At 27.1% G+C, this 22,739-nt stretch overlaps 1 protein-coding gene across 2 annotated transcripts; it reads left to right on the top strand.

The window, feature by feature from the left end:
* The first annotated feature begins 1,871 nt into the window (after positions 1 to 1,871).
* LOC135929133 (bone morphogenetic protein 1-like) lies at positions 1,872 to 22,511 on the top strand. Of its 2 annotated transcripts, XM_065465648.1 has the most exons (18): positions 1,872 to 2,172; positions 6,857 to 7,052; positions 7,609 to 7,706; positions 7,749 to 7,872; positions 8,709 to 8,887; positions 8,930 to 9,163; positions 9,210 to 9,443; positions 9,499 to 9,621; positions 9,922 to 10,067; positions 10,110 to 10,305; positions 14,409 to 14,531; positions 14,851 to 15,011; positions 15,569 to 15,761; positions 15,804 to 15,929; positions 21,420 to 21,547; positions 22,036 to 22,141; positions 22,203 to 22,249; positions 22,385 to 22,511. In XM_065465648.1, the coding sequence occupies exons 1-18, from the start codon at positions 1,980 to 1,982 to the stop codon at positions 22,400 to 22,402; spliced, it is 2,625 nt and encodes an 874-aa protein (XP_065321720.1). In that variant the 5' UTR covers positions 1,872 to 1,979; the 3' UTR covers positions 22,403 to 22,511. The 2 variants fall into 2 exon arrangements, with proteins under 2 accessions (XP_065321720.1, XP_065321721.1); XM_065465649.1 differs by lacking the exons at positions 21,420 to 21,547; positions 22,203 to 22,249; positions 22,385 to 22,511 and having other exon boundaries at positions 22,036 to 22,082.
* Positions 22,512 to 22,739: the final 228 nt, after the last annotated feature.

Raw genomic sequence — 22,739 nt, forward strand, 5'->3', positions numbered from 1 at the left:
AATTTAAAAAAATAAAAAAAAAATAAAGAATAAAAATTAAAAATTAAAGGTACATTAGTGAGAATTGAAGAGGAAGCGATTTTATTTTTAAAAACTTTAGGTAAAAAACTAATAACAATTACTGGAGATCCTAAATAACATTTATATCTTAGACAAAGAATATCTCTCGAGAATGTAGATCTAATTTTATTTCCATCCTCGGCTCTGCCTGACATCTTTTAAATCCCTCCCCCCTATCTCCTTGTTTTTTAAATATTTTATTTTAAATAATTTTTAATTTAATTTTTTTAATTTTTTTTATTCCTATAATATAAATTTTAATATATTTTCCAAAAGTTTTAAATATTTGAAATTGAAATTTAAAAAAAAATAGTATGAAGGGTTCTGGTTAAACATTAGGATTCACAGCCCTGATTAATAATTTGTTATATTAACTATTTCTATATTTGTTATATAAAATATATTCGTAATATATGGTTTTAATTGTGAAAATGTTTGAATTGAATAAAGTAAATATTTCGGATTCCCTTTGGGAAATTATTTTATTTTCTTATATCTTCCAAATTTGAGGTTTGAATATCTTTCTCTAAGGTGCTTTAACAATTTTTCAATGCGTTGTTCACCATTAGGTGATGGTACTTTCACGAATATTTTTCTCTTTTTTTCTTTATTTCCTTTCCTGATCATATGGGGATTTTGCAGTTTTATTGTTTAATCACAAGATACAATAATACGATTTTTATTCAAATTTGTGAAATTTTTTATTGCAAAAGTATATTAAACGCATTTTTATAAAATCAAAGGGAATAAAAGTCAATTATCGCTTAATTCTCGAAATATTTATTTTATCTTGGGGAAAGAAAAAAAAACATCATTTTCTATTTTTTAACGACTCGAAAAACCTGATTTTAAAAAAATTCTAAACCAGCACTGCACGATTTATAAATTTATAGGCTCGAGTTCCAGGCAGACTTGCTGGGTTCCACAGTGACAAATTTTTTACTCCCCTTAAATCTTATTGTCGTACTGCATATACATGCACAATTAAAAAGATAAAATTAATTCTTGGTCTTTAATATTTTGGTAGTTTTATTTTTAAAACAGAGAATAATTTTCTGAACACTTTTATTCCTACATATTTTTATTCTTAAGTTTTTTTCTTATAGATTTTTTCCGCAATTTTTTGATTTAATCTATATTTTAATAAATTCCTATTTTTTTATATAATTTTTGGCCATCCTTCTTAAACTTCGCCTTTCAAGCTAGAAGTTTTTCTCAGCGAATGTCCCCATATCTGGTCGAATGTCGAGCTAGATCAAAATGTTAGTATTTATTTTTTAATGTTTCACTTTGAATTTCTGTTGACGCTAGTTATTTATTACTGTTTATTTGCTATTTGATTGGGCCCTCATTTGTGTATTGATATTTCATTAATTTTTTTCTAAGCCATTTTAAAAAAATCACAATCACTTGAAATTCTATATAAACAATGATAACATAAATTATTATGATTAAACATTAAGTTGTATTGTAAAAAAATAATAATTATGATTTTCTAAAGTGTAAAAACACCTGCAGTATTACTTATGGGACTCACAAGACAATCCATTCTTATTTACAATATTCATTAACCAATATTACTATTTATTATTATTATTATAAATATAAAGAGTGGGAGGAAGAATTGTTTAAATTAATATCATATGTTATTAACATTTACATTAAATTTTTATATATTAAATTTCGTAAAATATAATTCCACAATTTTAATTACTTTTTTAAAAGTCTGTTTTAAATTTTATTAAATGTACTACTAATATCATTTGTTATTACATATTTATTATTAAAATTTATAAAAAACTGTTGAATTGTCTTTGGGGCATTTACGAAGTTCGATATTAATATAGAGATATTTTCAAATTATGTTACATATTAATCAAAAAGATGATTTTTGAATCATTTGATAATAAAAATATAGGATGACTAATTATGGTTGGTATAAAAATACTATAAATTATTTTGGTTTGCTTCTATATATCGTCATTGTGTTTCAAACTAATTCGAGAAATTTTCCGGCAAATAATGTGCACAAATTCTCAATAAAAGACCTACTGGCTAACAATTTTTCGTACAAAATATCCAATGATTCTCACATGGATCCTTGTAAAGGTGGTAAGTGATAGTGTATATGTTGGCGCCAATGTGTTATTTTTACAACTTTAAATCATTCTTTGACGCGTTTTTTTAAACTTAAAAATCGGATTTTACCTAAAATATTGGACAATTATGTTGTTAACCTTTGAGTCATTAATTTATATAAAAAATATACGGAATAAATTATATTAAGTTTAAAAATTCATAGAAAAATTGTCTGAAATTCATGGGATAGGTATTCCAAACATGATGGAATACATTTCCCGTAAAATCAAGTTTACTTTAAAAAAAAGCGCTCAAAAAATGATTTAAAGTTGAAAAAATAACATTTCCGGAAAAAACACATTGACGTTAACATATATACAAGTTTTGATTTTATTTTTTACTTTCGAATAATAATATAATCAAATTTAAATATTCCCTAAATCAAGGTTTCAAACATTTTAAAATTTGAGATTAGGGAAAAGTACTTTAAGCAGGGTCTGGATTGGATCAGGGACTCCCCGATATATTATCTAGGACAAAAATTCCCTGAAAATAAAAAAAAAGGGACAAAAATCCTTCTAAATATAGTTATAATTTGTTTAAAGGTTGTAAATATTTTTAAGTTTAATTGAATAAAAATTTTGGAACAATATATATAAAATATTTAATTTTACATTATTACATGAAATATGCAATATGCCGTCGTATTCTGATAGTTTTATTTATAGTTTTTGAAGAATAACAGTTTCCCTAAATTTGGCTCTCCATTCCATACAATAGATTGAAAATGGCTATTCCACCCTTCACGTACATTGTTGTTTCTGACAGTGATGCAAATTCGCTCCTCAATCAACTCCAAAACGGCTTAGCCGAATTTATAGGCAAAAAATCGAGCTCTGGAGAACGAACTAAAAAATAGGTTCAACTCATCGAGCTTGAATCAAAATATTTTTATAAAAATATAACACAGCTAAGGGCCTATAATATGTGAACCTAAAGACTTCCAATAAAATTTATATGGCTACCCCCTTCCTTGACAAAATTCTGGCTATGCTTATGTATCGTTCGTTTATTAATAAAAATTATCCGCCCGAATTGATTAAAATATAGAAAATTTTAATATTTTTTTATTCCAAAAAAAAATTCCACATAACAATCTTAGCGCCTTGTTTCTTGCAAGAATAGAATATTAAAATATATCAATTTATTTGACAAAATGTAATGAATGATATCATAAAAATTTAAATCCGGCCCGAAATATACTTATGTTTTTTAAATTCTATTCTCATTTTATTATACAAATAATGAATATTGAATTTCGATTTCAAATTTTTATTAATAGAGCAAAATATTATCTATATGGTTAAATACTGAAAGGAATCTACCAAATGAATGATAATAGAGGTGGGTGAGGGTCGTGAAATTACGCGGGACAAGATGAGTAACGGCATGATTGTGAATAAATTTTAAATTATGGCTGACTGAGCGTTACGGGCCTTCCCAAAATTTATGCTAGAAAATTTTACTTTTTAAAATGAATATAAATAATTTTATAATTATAAATTTTCTAGTTTAATTTAAATCTTTTTAAAAAAGGAGTACTTTTTGAAAAAAATAGGCATTTTATAAAGCAACATTTTTTCCCCATCTTATAAAATTTCAATTGAATGAAAAATAATTTAAAGTCTTAACTCTCGTTCAGTATTGAAATTTGGTAATAAATTTTTTATAAATATGTTATATTTTCATTTATCTTTAATATATACTAATCATTTGCACTCGAATTATAATGTGTCAAAATTAAAAGGAAAATTAAACATCTATATAACTTATTGTTTAAATTTTCTCATATTTACTTGGAAATCTAAAAGATAATTGATGCAATTTTGCCTATACATGCTGTTTAAAATAATGAATATAAGTGCATTCAAGGATGACAAGGATACCAAGTTCATGCCATATATTAATTAACATAATGCATTATACTTTTAATAAATGCTTACCTGAAATAGCTTTAAGTATAAATGGCATAAAAAGATGGTGCAATATTTTAAGCAATTTGCAGCAAACAGCAAGATATGATAAAGCTATGGAACTATGTATAAATCATGATACAATGTTTCTTAAAATCATATGATGAAGTTCAAGCTTACCTGCTTAACAACAAGAATTAAATAGATTAGCGACCATTAATATAAATGAAATATACCAGACTTTTCATCCCACTATAAATATTATTTATGGAAACAAAAATTAATGAAATTTTGTCTACCTTCAGAAAGTGATGCGGTAATAATAAAAAACCTTAAGAAATAGGACAATATCTCTTTTAAAAGAAAAATTTATTATGCAGCCACTACATAAGATAGGCTAATTCTAAATCTAAACTTCGTCTTAAGTTTTTAACCGACAATGAAAAGACAGATATATATAAAACAATTAATGTAAATAATTTAAAATTACAACACTGATATAATTAATAATTCGTTTATTTTATAACACTTATTTTGCTTAATTTTCACAGGGACTGGGTTCGGTTGCACCTTGTATGGTTTCGGGTTAATCAAAAATATTTTAAGAATTAGATTAAATTTACCATTACTTTTTATTGTTTGCTTGGGAAATTTTTTTCAGTAATAAATTTTCCAATAATTTTTTTATTTTATTGATTTTCTAAAAAAATATATTATATTTTCGGAATAAATTTAAGGTTTTTTCTCCCTTCCACTCTATCATGATTAGATACTTAGTCGACTATGTTCTCATCAGCTGATCAGAGATTTAAATCAACGTTTTGGATATCATTAAGGATTCAATCTAGAACGATCATTACAAATGTAATAGAAAAAGATATTAGGGTTTTTTGGTAGATTTCATAGACAGATAACCTACTTTAATTATATTGTGGGATCGTTGCCCTGTAGAATTCTTGTTTCATAAATTTCCCATCGTACCCAAGGGTATTGAGCTAGATTAAATTGATTAACAATTATTTTAAACAAGCTTGAAACTCCGGGTTAAGTTTATTCAGTAACTTAGATATTGAGAAATATATCCTATAAATCCATAAAACTCAAAAAGGTACTTTTGCCTCAGAACAAGAAATAAAAAATATAAAAGTCAGTGAAAAGGGCTAAAAATTGCTTTCGATCAATATTTTAAAAATGCGAAGCTCCCACTGCTAAAATGAACAAATGATAAATAGTAAGTATAAAAATCCCCCACAATAAAAAAGTTATATACATTTGCTTTTTTACCCAACTGCCGTATAGCCCCTATTATAACAAATAAAATGTATATCATTAACTTGATCATAATTGACACATTTTCTAAAATAATGGAAAATTTAAGTTCGGTATAAACCATGAGGAGGATTTGAAGATATCTGAGGATGGATGTATTATACTTGTAGATTTTAAATTATGGTATAAAAGATTAATGTTAATAGAAAATTTTTAAGAAATAGCTATATATAAATATATTTTCTATTTTTTCCCTAAATAATAAAATTATGCCAGAACTTTTTCATCACCATTAACGGGGGAAAAAATTTATCTTGAAAGTTTGTAAAGATTAAATGGATTAGTTTTTTTAAATACATAAAGAGATTTGTCTTGAATAGAGAGAGTATTATTGAAAATAGACTCAGTCGCAAATGAGATTAAATTTTAATTGATAAATAACAATCAGAATATGTAGATTAGCAAGAATATTATTCGTATATGTTGTTCCTTCTTTTTTTTGTAATTAGATTGTTTATTGCTTTTTCATCAGTATTCTAAAATAAATTAATTCAGTTCAATATTGGAGCGCTTGTCAAAAAAAATTAAAGAGATAATGGCCGAGTTTTTTTCGGTTTATCTCAAAGTTGAGCCATTTTTTAGGCTAAGACCTTTATAGGGTGATATCTGGCAAAAATCTCTTTAACCATATTTTTAGAAACAACCAGAAATGAAACAATTTGTCCACACTAATTATAATGTGGAATGCTATATTATTTTTAATTTATTCTTATCTCTCTGGTATACATAATTATTTTTCCATGGTTTACACGACCTATATATGATTTTACATTTTATAGTAATATTTATATGCAACATTAATTTTGCATATTTAGTTTTTTTCGTATTATTTATACATGTTAAACAATCACTACAAGATAAAAAACATTTTAAATATATTTTTAAGAATAAAATCCCCACCCCATAAGTAAATTTCTAGCTAGATCCCTATTCAGTTAAATATATGAAGGCTATTTTTGATTTGACTGGGCACAAATTCAACCTTTACACAAACTTTTTATTTTATAATTATTGATAGAAATATTATCTCAATATCATCTTTAAGATTATATATATACCCACAAATTGATATTTTAAAAAACTATTAAAAAATATTTTTTCAATTGTTTATGAAAAAAACTTGGCTAAACCCCTGTCTCTATAAAAGCAAAAGTATTGAAGTGTATGAATTCTTAAAATTTAGAATTTTCAAGATTTAGCTTATAATTTTATCATCAGATGAATTTGTTAACTTAGCAATCATTTTACATAAACTACGTTAGCAAACAATTTATTGAAGTGCAGATATAGAGGAAATTTGGTTCCTTAGTTGAGTAACATTGTTAGATCTAATCAATTAATTCTGAAATTAAACAACAGTTTTGTCATAATTTTATTATGTTAATTTTATATTTATAATTTTTTATGAAAAATAGGCGCGCTAATAGGTGATATTATACTCACTGAAGAAGAAGCATTCGATATGTTTAATATCCAAAATTATAGCGAATTGAGGAAACATAAACAATTATTTAAAAGCTGTTTAAAAAATGATTTATATAGAGATAAACAAACTGGATTTAAGAATTTAAGACATTACAGACATAAACAATTATATGACCACATTAACAAGTATAATACATAATTTATTAACGTTAAAATATAAACAATTCTGTTTCTCTTAAATTTTTTTATGAATATCATAATCTTTATATATCAATTATTAATTATAAATCCATATAACCTAGACCAACAAAAACGAATGTAATAACATTATTCGTTATTAGTATTATTCGTAATCATGTGAATCAAATAATTCCTTGTTCATGTTCCTGCGAAAAATAAACCATTATTCAATTCGTTGAATATTTGATTCGAAAATTAAATTTTTTAAAAATTTTTCAAAAGTGAATTATTAAATTTGAAAATTATGGGGAAATAAATTTCAAAATAATTTGGAAAATGTTGGATATACTTGCAAATACTTTCAAGTACTTACAACTAATTATAAATAGTTTTCCAATAATTTTACACATAATTTAAAAAATTATTAATCGCCTAATAATTTTTTCATTATTCGTATGTAAAATACCAATCAATTAACGAATAATTCGTTTTAGGTAAAAATCGATGTTTTAATAAATAATTAACAATGTTTTAAAATTATTAATAAAAAAATATTTCAAAGAAATATAGCCTCCCGATATAAAAGAGCAGTTACTGCTATTAAGAACAGAGTGTGGGATTATGCTGTAATTCCTTATGAAATCGATCCCATATTTGATGGTAATTTTTATATTTAAAGATGCAAACCAACAATTTTGTTAGGCATTCACAAGGCTTTATTTATACAAGCCATGAGACATTGGGAAAATTACACATGTATAACATTTATAGAGCGTAATGAGAGCATTCATGATGATTGGTTTGTTTTTACAGAGAGGCCTTGTGGGTAATTATTTGGAAATCACTAATTTCACAATATTTTTAGTTAAAATGAATAGATTTGTGTCACATATGCTCATTATTCCAGAATCTTTTATTTAATAATATCATATATTTCGTTGATTACCATCATAATTAAAATCCCAAAACAATGTTACAAATTTATATAAAAAATTTATGAATAAATAATTAATTTTATTATTAAAAAAAAGAGTGCAAGATATTGTTCAGATTCAAATTATAACCTTTTAAAAATTCCGTTTTTAGCGCCATTATTGAGCAATTGATAATGCTTAAGAGCTGGTTCTAAATAATTTTTGAGGTTTTTAGGGTTGGTTGCAGATTGCTTCATTTTTAATCTTCTATGATAATTGATTCAGGTCATAACTTTTTTGGCAAGCTCTGTTAACTATAAAATGGTCTAGGGAGCAAAAGACTTATTTAGACCGCCGTTCTATAAATTAATCTAGAACAAGGCCAAACTTTATGTTAGACTAAATTTTGCTGTTGAATGCCTGTTTTTAATATTAAAACTAAGTTCAACCTAATTTATTTTCGATTTTACCATTATCTAATAATATATATAAATATAATGTTATCAAATAAATATTAATATTATGAGAGGACATAATTATAAATATAGTGTAAGATTAAAATATATGTAGTTGAGACCATTCTGCACCCTGTAAATTAAACTGAAACTCAAAGACCGAGTTTGACAGGCCCCCGAAAACCTTCACTATCCATATGTAAGAAATTTTTTACTTTTTTAGATATTTATATTTTTGGTTCTTGTATAATTTTTTAATTTATTGAGTATTATAATTTTTCTTTTACCATAAGATGCTGTTCATTTGTAGGTAAACGAGGAAAAGGCAGTCAAGCTCTCTCCATAGGAAAAAATTGTGATAAATTTGGGATTGTAGTACACGAAATTGGTCATGTAATCGGATTTTGGCATGAACATACTAGGCCAGATAGAAATGATAACGTTCAAATAAACTATGAAAATATCTTAGCAGGTATGATTATATCATATAATAATTAATAAAATTTTATTTTAGGGCAGGAGTATAATTTTAAAGAAAAGCAAAGTTCTGAAGTTAATAGTCTGGGAGAGCCATATGATTTTGGCAGTATTATGCATTATGCTCGTAACACTTTTTCCAAAAGCACTTACTTAGACACAATATTGCCTAGGTTTCCAGGAAAAGATGGAAAAAGGCCTGAAATCGGACAGAGGATACATCTGAGCGAAGGTGATATCCGACAAGCCAATAAATTGTATAGCTGTCCAAGTAATTGTTTTAAATGATTTTAACATTTTAAATGAATCAATAAAAGAGTGTGGTTCAACTTTACTTCGCCCAAAGGGTGTTATTCAATCTCCTGTCAATACAAATTTAATCAATACATTAAATGGTATGAGCGATTTTATATGTCGATGGCGAATCTCTGGGACTTACGGCGAATATATTTCTCTAAACATAACGGAATTCGATATACCCGATAATAAAAATTGTGAAAACGAATATGTGATTATTAGAGATGGGTATTTTATTCTCTCAAAATTATATGGTTTAGACTTTTTTGAAATCATTTTTATCTAATATTAACATTTTTATTTATTTAGGTGTGTATTGTGGATTTATAAAATTGCCATTAATTATTACATCATCAAGTAATAATTTGTGGGTTGAATATAAATCAAACTCTCCAAATCAAGAAAATTTGGGATTTCTTGCAAATTATGAAAGTAATAAATATTTTTAGATTTTTTTTTTCCAGAACGGCATTTGTAAATTTATGAAAAAAATATTTTTTGATATAACTTTATGATTGAAAAATTTTCTAATTTGTTAAACACTTTTACTTAATTAGATTTAAAAATAGAAAGAAAAACAGAAAGAAGGAAAGAAAGAAAGAAGGAAAGAGAGAAAAGAAAGAAAAAAGCGAACGAACGAAATAAAAGGCAAGTAAACAATTTTATATAAAAATTACTTTAAGAAATATAATTGCATTCCATTCCATTCTTTATTTTAACTTTTCAAAATAGTATTCTGCGGAGGGGATATTAGGTCAGACTTTGGTTACTTAAGAAGCCCCAATTTTCCAGATGATTATTTTCCAAATAAAGATTGCATTTGGATATTAACAGTTGAAGAAGGATATCAAGTGGCTATTACTTTTCAGACATTTGAAGTATCACCTAAAATACTATACCAATTAATATAAAATATGTAGATTGAAAATCATGATAACTGCGTATACGATTATTTGGAAGTAAGAGGTGGAAAAACTAATGAAGCTCCTCTAATTGGAAGATTTTGTGGATACAAATTACCTCCTAATTTAACATCTAATGCTAATTATATGTATATTCATTTTAAATCCGATGCTTCTGTCCAAAAAGCTGGGTTCTCTCTAAATTTTGTAAAAGGTTTAAAAAATATAAAAATTTCTTAATATCAGAGGCCCGACCAAAGCGGAAATAATATGATTTTAAAAATTCGTAAAAAAAATACAAGCCGGACCAATATTTTAAAAAATAAATTAAAATTGTATATCAATTAATCAGTGGAAAATATAATTCTACTCAAACTCATATTTTCAATTTCCCTCTAAAACAATTTACATTCGGTATGGATTGTTAAATAAATAAATAAAAATTCGCCTATCCCAAATAAAACTGATTTTAAAATTACCTGACCAATTATATTATATATGTCGTAATTTTTAAAGGGATCAGAACTATCCGGGATCATCACGGGGGATAACTAAAAAATTATGGTTTTAAGTTAAGGAATGATAATACGGTATTATAACGTTTTAATCGTGATATAGAGAGATCTTGTTTTTAAAAACGTTTTACGCGCTTTTCGTTTTATTTCTTTTAAATTTTATTGTTATTTATTAATTGAATGTGGTTTTTTTGGCCTTATGAAATAAGATATGTCTAATATAGGGTATCAATCGATAGCTAATCAAAAGATATATTCAACTGAAGGTCAATCTCTACTCCTTAATGGGCAAGTGTAGGTCTGAGGGGGTCAGGAATTTTTTATCAAAATAAAATATCTATATGGGTAACAAATAATTTAAATATCTCTTGACTGAAAGTATTCATTCTTGGTCTTGATAGGTATGATTTGGTGTGGGGGAAGATGGAGGGGGGAGGGAAGATTAAAATAATTTTTTTTTGATATGGGTATCAAATAAAAGGTAATTATAATATTTTTTTATTGTAATAATAATAATCACTCATAACGGGAGGGTCTAGGTCTTGGGAGGTCAGGAATATTTTTATCAACACTGGTCTTGAAAGTGGCAGGGGGGGGGAAGTGGTAAAATAGAAAAGATATTGATATGGGTATCAAATAAAAGGTAATTAAAATATTTTTTTATTGTAATAATAATCACTCAAAGTGGGCTCATCTATGACTTAAAGGGGTTAGGAATATTTTTCATCATAAAATATCGAAATGGGTATCAAATAAAAATTAAATAAAACATATTTAGACTTCAATATTAAATATAACTATAAGCAGGGAACATAATATAGTCAATGCTTTTTAAAAATTTATTGTAACCTTATGATAAAATTATTTTCTTGCAACTTAATCTAATATGTAATATTTTTAAATCTCAAAATTTCTGGAGGCTATATATGAAATCGATTTCAAATTTTACAATGACATTATAAATTTTTTAAAATTATTCCAGTATAAATTATTACATTACAAGCAAATCATTCCTATTATTATATTTTTTTCAAGATATATTATCAACACATATTTTATTTGATTTTGATAATAGAAATTTAAAATTTAATTTTGAACAATTATTTATTATTTATACAAATAATATTTAAGTGACATTTTGTAACTATAATTAATGCCATTTTTAAAAAATTGGCATCTCTTATTGTTGCAACTTTTTTGGAAATTGCAAATTGATTTACAATTACCATAAGAAGATGCACTTCTTGATGCTGTTATTATGGAGATGGGCTTATTAAAAATTGATAAATTTTATTGATTTGTGAAAGTTCGTTTTTAAAAATGGGGAATCAATTTTTCCCAAATTTAGTTCCAACCCATAGTTTCTCGCCCCTTGGATAATTTTAGCTTCAATATTTTAGGGCATAGATTTGGTCTATGATTCCCAATGAATAATTTTACTTTTGTATTGTCTCTCTTATTACTATTTATTAAATAGGCAATAAACGAAGGCAGTCTAGCTAAAGAAAATTCCATGCTAATTCCTATTGAGTTTATGGATTTTTATCTTGGCATATTAATGTGTCCTATTTTATATTTCCTCCTCTCCGAAAGAATATATTTAATATTGTAATATGAATCGTAAGAATTCCCAATTTTTATTTTATGAGCAATCACTATGGCCTCAGGTTCAGTAGTACTATTATGGTTATAAAGCAGATATAAAGTATTTGTGCAAGTCGGATTAGAAACTGTGGTGAAATCTGGTTTAAAATAAAAAATATATAAAAATGAAGAGTTAAATTAGTATGATGGAGTTAGTAAAATATTCATTAAAAAGAATAAAGTATCAATTCATTGACATTATATGATGAACTTGGTAAAGAATGCCTACTTAGAGTATAATTATTACAATCAAGAGATGTTTTAATTACCTTTTATTTGATATCCATATCGTTATTTTGTGTTGAAAAATAATCCTGACCCCTTAAGACTAGACCCGCCCATTTAGAATGATAATTATTAATAATCAAAAGATATTTTGATTACCTTTTATTTGATACTCATATCAATATTTTTATTTTTTACCCCCTCACCCCCCTAGACCAAGTCCTACCCATCAAGAGCAAAAATAAATGTTTTCAGTCAAAAGATATTTAAATTCGTTTTATTTGATACCCATATCTATATTTTATGTTGATAAAAATATTCCTGACCCCTCCAGGGTCTAGACTCGCCCACGTTGAGTGACAATATTAATACAAACAAAATATATTTTTAAACCTTTTAGTTGATACCCATATTGTTATTTTATGTTTATAGAAATATTCCTGACCCCCCCCCCCCATGACCTATACCGGACCACTTAGAGTAATTATTATTAATATTAAATGATTTTAATTACCTTTTATTTGATACCCATATCAAAAAAAAATTATTTTTAACCCCCCCCCCCCTTAGGCCAAGGTCTACACATCAAAACCAAGAAAATACTTTCAGTCAAAAGATATTTAAATTCTTTTATTTGGTGCCAATATCGATATTTTGTGTTCACCCACTTTTAATAAAAAAATATTTTAATTACCTTTTATTTGATACACATAAAAAAAAATTTTTGTAACCTCCCACCCCCTCCTCTATTCATACCCTAGTCCTACCCATCAAGACCAATAATAAATACTTTCAATCAAAAGATATTTAAATTAGCTTTTATTTGATACCAATTTGATATTTTGTGTTGATAAAAATATTCCTGACCCTCCAAGACCTAGACCCTCTCGCTATGAGTGATTATTATTATTACAATAAAAAAATATTTTAATTACCTTTTATTTGTCGCCCATATCAAAATAAATTATTTTTTACCCCCACCTCCTTCCATCCATCCCAGGGACCAAGTCATACCCAATCAAGACCAAGAATAAATACTTAAGCAAAAGATATTTAAATTTGCTTTTATTTGATACTCATATCGATATTTTATGTTGAAAAATATTCCTGACCCCGCCAGGTTCCAGACCCGCCCACTTTGAGTGATTATTATTATTATTACAATAGAAAAATATTTTAATTACCTTTTATTTGATACCCATATCAATATCTTTTATCCCAACCCCTAGACCAAGCCCTACCCATCAAGACCTTTAATGAATACTTTCAGTCAAAAGATCTTTAAATTAGCGATTATTTGATATACCATATCGATATTTTATGTTGAAAAATATTCCTGACCTATCCAGGTCATAGACCTGACCACTTGATTATTATTACAATGAAAAAAATATTTTAATTACCTTTTATTTGATACCCATATCAATATCTTTTATTTTTACCATATCCCTCCTCCACCACCCCTAAACCCTGTCCTACCCATCAAAACCAATATTAAATGCTTTCAGTAAGATATTTAAATTAGCTTTTATATGCCCATTTCGATATTTTGTGTTTATAAAAATATTCCTGACCTCCCAGACCTAGACTCGCCCATTAATGAGGAAATGTCGATCTCTAGTTGAATAGATCTTTGATTAGCTATCGATTGATACTCTATATTCGACCCATCTACTTTCATAAGCTCCCCAAAAAACTTTGAAAATAAATAAATAACAATAAAATTTAAAAAAAAATAAAGCAAAACGCGCTTAAAATTCCTTCTAAATTAAGATTTTTCCTTATTATGATTCAAACGTGATAATACCGTTTTCCTTTAAAAAATTGAATTCTTAAAGGGATCTCTTTAAAACCCGCGATGATCCCGGATAGTTCTGTTCCCTTTAAAATTACGACATATATAACTCAATTTTCATTTTATTAAAATTTTAAGAATATGATGAATGCTTACAAAATGACCACGGATGTCATCAAATTTGCAAGAATACATTAGGAAGCTATAAATGTGAATGCAAAATAGGATATGAGCTACGTGCGGATAAAAAAACATGTGAAGGTGAACTCGAACATAATATCTTAATTTCGTTGTTGTTATAAAAGAAATATCTAAGAAACCATGACTGGTGTAAAAATATCCATATTGAAAAATACAAATTGATTAAGACCATAATTTGATCGGTTAAAAAAACGTTTTTGTTTGATTTTTAGCAAAAAACTGCCCCTTTCAAGATTCTAACCGTAATAGGTGACATATTTTAATAGTTATTTTTTTTTCAATTGTAATTTTCAGTATGGCCATTTTCAGACCGGTTAAATTAATAATAACCATTTTTTAAATATTATTATATTAACTAAATCTTTATATTTATTTCTAGAGGCTTGTGGGGGTTACATTGAAGAAACAAACGGCACCTTAACAAGTCCCTCTTTTCCAGAACTTTATCCGCCTAATAAAATATGTGTGTGGCAATTGTTAGCTCCTGAAGGCTATAAAATAACCATTAATTTTACACATTTTGACTTAGAGGGAAATAATGTAATTAATGAGAACCAAAGTTTGAACAAAATCTTCAAAAAAAATTTGAGCAAAATCATAAAAAATTTTGATTTTACCTATAAATTCTAAACCTTTTGCAAAAAATCTTTTATAATCTTGTAATTTTCATGAATAAAAAATTTTCAAAATTAAATCACAAATTTTTTTTATTCAAAGGTTATTAGTTAATTTTCAAAAAGTAAGGTATTAAAAATGAGGTTGTAATGTTCGAAAATTAAATACAAAGGTCTATTCGGTTAATTATATTTTTACTTTTCGATAACACATTAATAAAATGAGGTTGTAAATGCTCAAAAATAAAATTACAAAAGTCTATTTGGTTAATAGATTTTTTCTAAAGTATAAAACAATATGGTGCATAATTAATATTTTTCATAAAGATGAAATCAACGTAAAACATTAATATTAAAGCTTTGCGTGAGTTTATTTTTTAAAAAATATTAACCAATGACCACTCCCCCATAGGATTGCCATTACTCTACTATACCACGTTGATTTGATTTATTAAATATAACATTTCAATAAAAATTTTACAGGAAGATTGCGAATACGATAATATAGAGATCAGGAGTGGAAATATTCAGCAAGATGATTATTCTTTTTTACATGCCACATTGTGTGGCTCAACTCTACCTGCCTTAATTACCTCGGAGCATAATGTTTTGATAATTAAATTTATGTCTGATAACTCCGTTCAGAAAAGTGGATTTGCCGCTATTTTTTATAGAGGTATATTAAACTATAAAAATTTTTGTCTCTATTTTGCCCAAGATAAAGATGAATGTGCAATTAACAATGGTGGATGTCAACATTTATGCAGAAATTTACCAGGATCGTATCAATGTATATGTTATGAAAATTATATTCTTCACGATAATGGACATGATTGTAAAGAAGGTAAATAGTAATATAAGTAATTTTTTAATACATATCACCTTAATATAATTAACGAATTCCGCGATAATGTTTTTTTCCGTGGAAGCCTAAACACTGATCCGGACCGGTATTTTAAAAAAGAAGGTCCAAACGTTTATATATCTTAAAATTTCTTGCTTGTTGCCGGCAGTTTAAAATATTAACAAATTTCTGTTAATTTAATTCTAGTTTTATCATTTTTATATTAAAATACAAGATCGTCGTTAGACTTTCTAAAATAGGGGTACAAGTTTCAAAAAACTTATGAATATAAGTGACTATAAATTTTTTAAAAGTATATAACCGAAGTATGAATCCGTATAAAATAATGTCCCGGAAAAGAAATTTGTTAAATTATAGAAATTTTTTGCGCATTAAAATTTGCTATATAGATTTAAAATGAACTATATTAATGTTTAATAATATAAAAATGAACATTGAAAAGTTATTATATAAATAAATTATTCATTACGCGATTAAAATTATATAATATATATTCTAATCATCATGTGAGATGAAGCTGATGTAATTGGCCCTGTGAATTGCTATTGCGAGTCTTTGTCTTAAGAAGAAGCCTTCACGAGGTTCATCTGTTAGTTTGCGGATTAGCGATCCAAGTTCCTTGAAGAAAGAAAGAGCACGATTCCCAAAGGTAGTCAAGGTAGTGGAAATGATGGGAATGAATAAGTGATCCTGGGATATCTCTGAATATTTTGCAATTTTTAGAAGCTCCTTGTTCTCCAGAATGTTAAGGGATTGATTGGAAGGAGCCAAAGGATCAATACAAGAGTAATCCCAGACCAAGAATTGACCTCGCTTCCAGGGAATTTGAGAGATCCCGTCAGGGCGTTTCCCATCAGATCTGAAAAGACCAGAGGGTTCGAGAATAGAAGGAATTTGAGCTGATCTCAGAGTTCTAAGAATTATAGAATTGCAAATGTTATGTCTAACGATGCGGCCTTTACATGAACGACAATGTAGACTATGCCTTCCATTACTCAAAACAGCAGAACTGCAGCCGGCACAGATGTGGGGTTGGGTTACTAAGCAATTTAAACGAATGCCTATAGCATGAGTTAGCTTATTTTGGGTCAGTTGTAATTGTAAGTTCGCGGATTGAATGGCTTCGAGAAACTCATGTCCAGAACCATTAAGCAGAGAGGAGAATAAGGGACGGTCCAATGATTGCATACTGGAAAGGAGAGATTCGACGCAACTTGCAATAATGGGCTTATCCCAGTCCTTCTGCTTGTTCGTTTCTGGAATTGGGTGGTCGGCAATGAATCGAGATTTCCATTCAATGATGGCACTATCAAAGGAAGGGTCAGAATTTAAGGAATTAGGATTGACTAAATTTTTGGTTAAAAGACAGCTCGATATAAAGGCAGTTAAGGCAAGATCGGAAGGGGATCTGATGCCTAGTCCTCCCATCTTGGTAGGAAGGGTGGCTTGTGTCCACGCTAATTCATGGAATTTTAGATTAAGGATACTTTCAATTAGGACTTTAATCCCATTTTCATAAATGCCTAAGGAAGTGGGAAATTTAAAAATAGGGGTAGAGCGGAGCGCGTAAAGAATTTTTGGGATATTGAAGAAATTTTTCAGGAGAAAAAAGGCTTTATGAGAGGGGAGAAGGGAAAATAGGTCAGCCAACTCATTAAGGGTTTCGAGTGTAGATTGTAGGAAGGATGATATGTCTGTGTGTCCACCAACGGGAGCACCTAAGTGAGATAATTCCCCCAGAGTAATCTATTTGAAATTATGAAAATTGTTTTCAGATGAATTAATTGGAATGAATTCTGATTTTTCATGGTTGATTGATAGACCAATGGATAGCCCTGCATCCTTGATTATCATTACAGCTTTATTGATTTCGTCGTTTGGACCACAAAGGATTCCATCATCGATGTATCATGCATGTAATGATAATGAACATGCCTCGTTAATAGATTTAACAATTTCATTGATCCCTAAACAGAAAAATAAAGAACCTAGAGGATCTGCCTGTTGTATGCCCTCAATCGAAGGAATTTTATAGGTATCAAATTGGAGAGTGGAAAGCTGTTGATAGCATGAATAAAAGATTTTAGTGTAACCAGGAAAGAGAATACTCGATGAGCTCAGAAAGGAATTCCGAGAAAGAGTGTTATAAGCATTGTTGAAGTCGATTTTGACTAAAGATTCGTTGGTTGGCTGGGTTTCTAAGTGTATTCTCGTTAGATGAACAACAGCTTCACAGCCGCCAGGTATACCAACTCCAAGTTGGAAAGGACTTAGTATATTTGAAGCAACATGCTTTATTCGAGAGGAAATCATTTTAGCTACTAAACGACGAAAGGTCGAGCCAATTGCAATCGGTCTTAAATCAATTATATTAAAAAATTTAAATATTGGAAATATAAATTATGCACTAAAATATTCTTAACAATCTTCATGCAAATAAACTTACTAAGTATTCATGAAAGAAAATAAGGTGCACTAAAAATGGAATTGCACGAAAAAATATAATTAAGAAGCATATTTTAAATTTATATCTTCTTTATGATTGAGAGAGTTTTTCGATGATTCATAGTGTTTAGTCACAAATCTCTGCGTATATTTATAAGGGCTTACCAATAGATTTCGATCTGTGCTAATTATATTTACATATTTATAAATGCTGTCTGATGAATCAAGAACTTTTCATTCACTTGAGTTATAAAAGTATCCAAGAGTAGGATAAAGATTCAAGAGAGTTTTCTTCTACTGACCCTACATTAATATTTCTGTAAATGGGGGTAAACTAAGAGTTCTACTTTTGACTATTAGCCTTCCTCAAGTTCTAATTTAATAATTTCCGCTATTCTCATAACCTCAATTATCTATGTTATTTTTTTTGAAATATGCATAAATTAGTGTTGTAATTAAATAATTTGTTAATACATTCTAATGTTAATTATGTACAATATTCTGTCTGCTTCTAAGGAAATGTATTTTTTTTGTGTTATTTCAGTAAGAGCATTTATAATAGGTTCTTCTACATATTTTTGTTTTTTTTAAAATTCTGATTCAATAAATAAAACAATAAAAAAAAAAAATCAATACTGGTAAAAAAATTCTTTATATTTAAATAAATTAGCTACATTGGAACCTATTTTTTGCATTAAATGAATGAAATATTATTTCGCACAAAATAAAAATTTAAACGCTCACAATTTTTTTTTTACTCTTCTTAAAATCAAAACGATTTTGCAAAAGTAAAAATTTTGATTTTCTCATAATTTTTTTTATTGATTTTCGCAGAAAAAATGCTAAATCGCTCAGAAATTTTTGTTACTAAAGTATTTTATTTTCAAGTTAATCAAATAGATTGCTAAGTTTTGTTAAGTTTTATTAATCTATGCTCTCGGGTCTAGGTCATGGAAGAGATAAATTGATTACAATGATACTGAATGTCATCAGAGTACTTGTTAAGGGGGGTGGGAGATTAATTTTTTAAATACAATTAGTCAACATCTATTAAATTAAAGCTAATGAGGAAATCAATTGAGTTCATTAATGCTCATTAAAAAGTTTTGAGTATAATATTTCGAAAAATTTTTATTGATTATATATGGAAAATTAAAATTCTATTATTCAGGGTGCGATGGAGAAGCTAAGAAATTCTAACATAAATATAAAGATCTACCGATAGCATTATAAATTTTATTGATCACTATGTCTTGAGGGGCATTCAGATTTTCAAATATTCCAAACATGAATATTATGTTAAAGATTTATCGATGTAAATGTTAAATATCACTCAGATAATATGTAAATTGATCTTAGCGAATAGGATTTATAATGACATGGCCAAATTTAAGTCAATATCTTTTTTGTCTTATATGTTATTTATCATTCTAGGTCTTGCAGGTTTTAAATTTTTAATTTTAATAACATAATAATAGTTAGATATCAAAAGTAAAACATTTTATATTAATGTTCATAAATATAATTATAATACTTTTAATATTAAAATTCGATCAGTCAATGCAGGGATTTTTTGAGCTTTATTTGGTCTTCCTCTTTATTTTTCATTCTGGCTTCCGGGAAGGGGGGGGGAGGGGGTGAAATATTTTTCTAATAGCTAGTCCAATATCTTTACATAAAGAATGACTCTAGAAAATAATAACTTATGAAATTATGAAAAGGGGGAAATTTAATTTATTCATGGATTTAAAATATTTTAATTATTTACGGTCAATTTTCATATCTTTCAAAATAAGTTTAGGAGAAACGATAAATATAATACCCTGGATGTTTGATTTACCCCATTCTTTTTAGCCAAAACCATATTTACAAATCAAAAGATTCATTTTTTTAAATAAGCATTTTTAACCAATAATTTTTATTTAGAGGAACTGACAAGGACAATGGCAAAGGGAGGAGGGAGTTTAACTTTCGTTATTGAAATCAGAAGTACATGGGAACTGGAAGGTGTCATTTTTTTTTGAAAATTTTTAGCCATATACAAATTCTTAGAATAATATTACAAGGAATGGAATATTTCTGAGCAATTAATTGACTAATTCTGAGCGTATCTATAATTTTTCTGAGCTAGGAAACAAATTTTGGCCAATCTTAGAACTAGAAGGCGACTGAAAGTATTTATTCTTTAAATTCTATCAATGTTTAGTGCTAAATATATATTATTTTAATCCATTTGACGTTTGGTAAACAGTATAAAGGAAAAAATATTCTTAGTAAAATAAGTAAAATTTGCATCATGCCAGAATAAAAATTTAGGAGAACTATATAATTGACTTTCGTTAATATTTGGTGTCTGACTTGTACTCTAAAATTTTTGCAAACCACAAGAAAGAAACCGAGTCATAAACAAAATGGAAACTATTAGCCGAGATTTTATAAACACTAATTCTGAAACTTATACCAAACCAATAAGTAATATAATTTATTGTTTGATCTGTTTGTTATATGAGAGAAAAGAATTACTGGAAAATTTGTATCATGAATCTTTTAGGCCATGTAGGCATAGGATCATGAATAGAGATCTAGTTTGATTTACATTTAGCTATAGATATTTGCTGCTTACGATTTAAGCATTTATTTGGATATCCTGTTTTGATGAGATGTTAAGGCCTAGAATTTTTGATTTTTTTTTGGCTTTATTCAAAAATGAAATGATTTTAAAAATTAAAAAAAATTCTGGTGGCAAAAGTTAGAATACCTAAATAATCTCAAGCAAATCCTCTGCCTTCATTAAATGATGAATAAAATCAACAAATGTCAAACATAGGGCTGGCGGGTTAAACGACACTTTTAGATAAATGGGAGAAAAAGTTAATTTTATTTTAATTGGCAAGCAAGTTAAATTTTTTAAAATAATGTGCAGGCATTCGGAGAAAAAAATTGCCCATTGTGTTGCAACTAACCATCCCCTCTTTCATTAACGCAACTGGCGATAGCTATAATCTTTATAACATATGATATTAGGTGGATGTCAATATAACATTATTTCATCATTTGGAAAAATTATTAGTCCAAACTGGCCAGATCAATATCCAAGGAAAAAAACTTGTTCTTGGAACATAACAAGTTTATCAGGACAAAGAATTAAATTAGTATTTACAATTATTTACATAATCATGAGACTAATATTTTTAATTGATTTAAAATACAATTTGGGTTGATTTAATATTGAAAATTATTTAATAATCTTAACTCATTATATTCTAAACATACGATTTATTTAAGCATTATAGAATAACCACTTTTATCAAATTAAAATTTCCGATACTTTTTTAATATTCAAATTTTTTTATCTTCTTCAAGAATGAAATTAAAAAAGGAAGATTTTGTTTATAGATCTTTATTTCTCTATAGTTATTTTTGATTCTCTAAAATGAATAATAATAGGTGAGTAACTAACGTGATATTTTCTATAGGTGTTTTGAATTTCTATTTACAAGCTTAAATGAACCTTTATTATGTGTTTGATTGTTAATAATTTAAAAAATATTTCATAATCTTACCTTTTATATAGTCAAATAAAATGCATGTACAGTGGTGCACCTTATATATAATTCACATAAATATAAATTATCTACAGGAATTTGAAAATTTTGAAGTTGAACCTCATCAGAGTTGTGCTTATGACAATATCAAAATTTACGATGGATCCGACATTACCTTTCCATCTCTTGGAAAATTTTGTGGTAGTAAAAATCCTTATTCTTTAATTTCTTCTTCTTCTAACGTGTTGATAATATTTGAAAGTGATGCATCTGTTCAGAGAAAGGGATTTTTGGCAACTTATTCCACAGGTTTCTATTTATAGTATCAAATTATATAAATTACTCACTTACCATTAAATGCTCATTTTGACAAGTTAATTTGTGAGTAAAAAAAAATTTATAACGAATAGCTAAAAATTTCTATTAAATTTTCATTTTATATAGTATGTGGGGGCTATCTAATTAGTAAACCTTATAAAAAATATTTATTTTCACATTCAAAATATGGCGATAATAATTATGGTAATAGAGAAGAATGCGATTGGTATATAATGGCTCCAAAAGACTACATGTAATATAATATAATACTAATATGTTCATTATATTTAGTGGTTATAAGAAAGAATAAGATTTTTTTTAAATATTCTCTCATATTTGTTGAATATTCTATACATAATTATATACATTTATTAAATAACAAAATTTTAGAATAAATCTAAATTTTAAGTCATTAGATTTGGAAAGCGAGAAAAATTGTTCCTATGATTATATAATAATTTTTGATGGAGAAAATGATTTT

This window comes from Gordionus sp. m RMFG-2023, chromosome 4 (assembly GCF_954871325.1).
Source record: "Gordionus sp. m RMFG-2023 chromosome 4, tfGorSpeb1-WG-v2, whole genome shotgun sequence".
Lineage (NCBI taxonomy): Eukaryota > Metazoa > Nematomorpha > Gordioida > Chordodea > Parachordodidae > Gordionus > Gordionus sp. m RMFG-2023.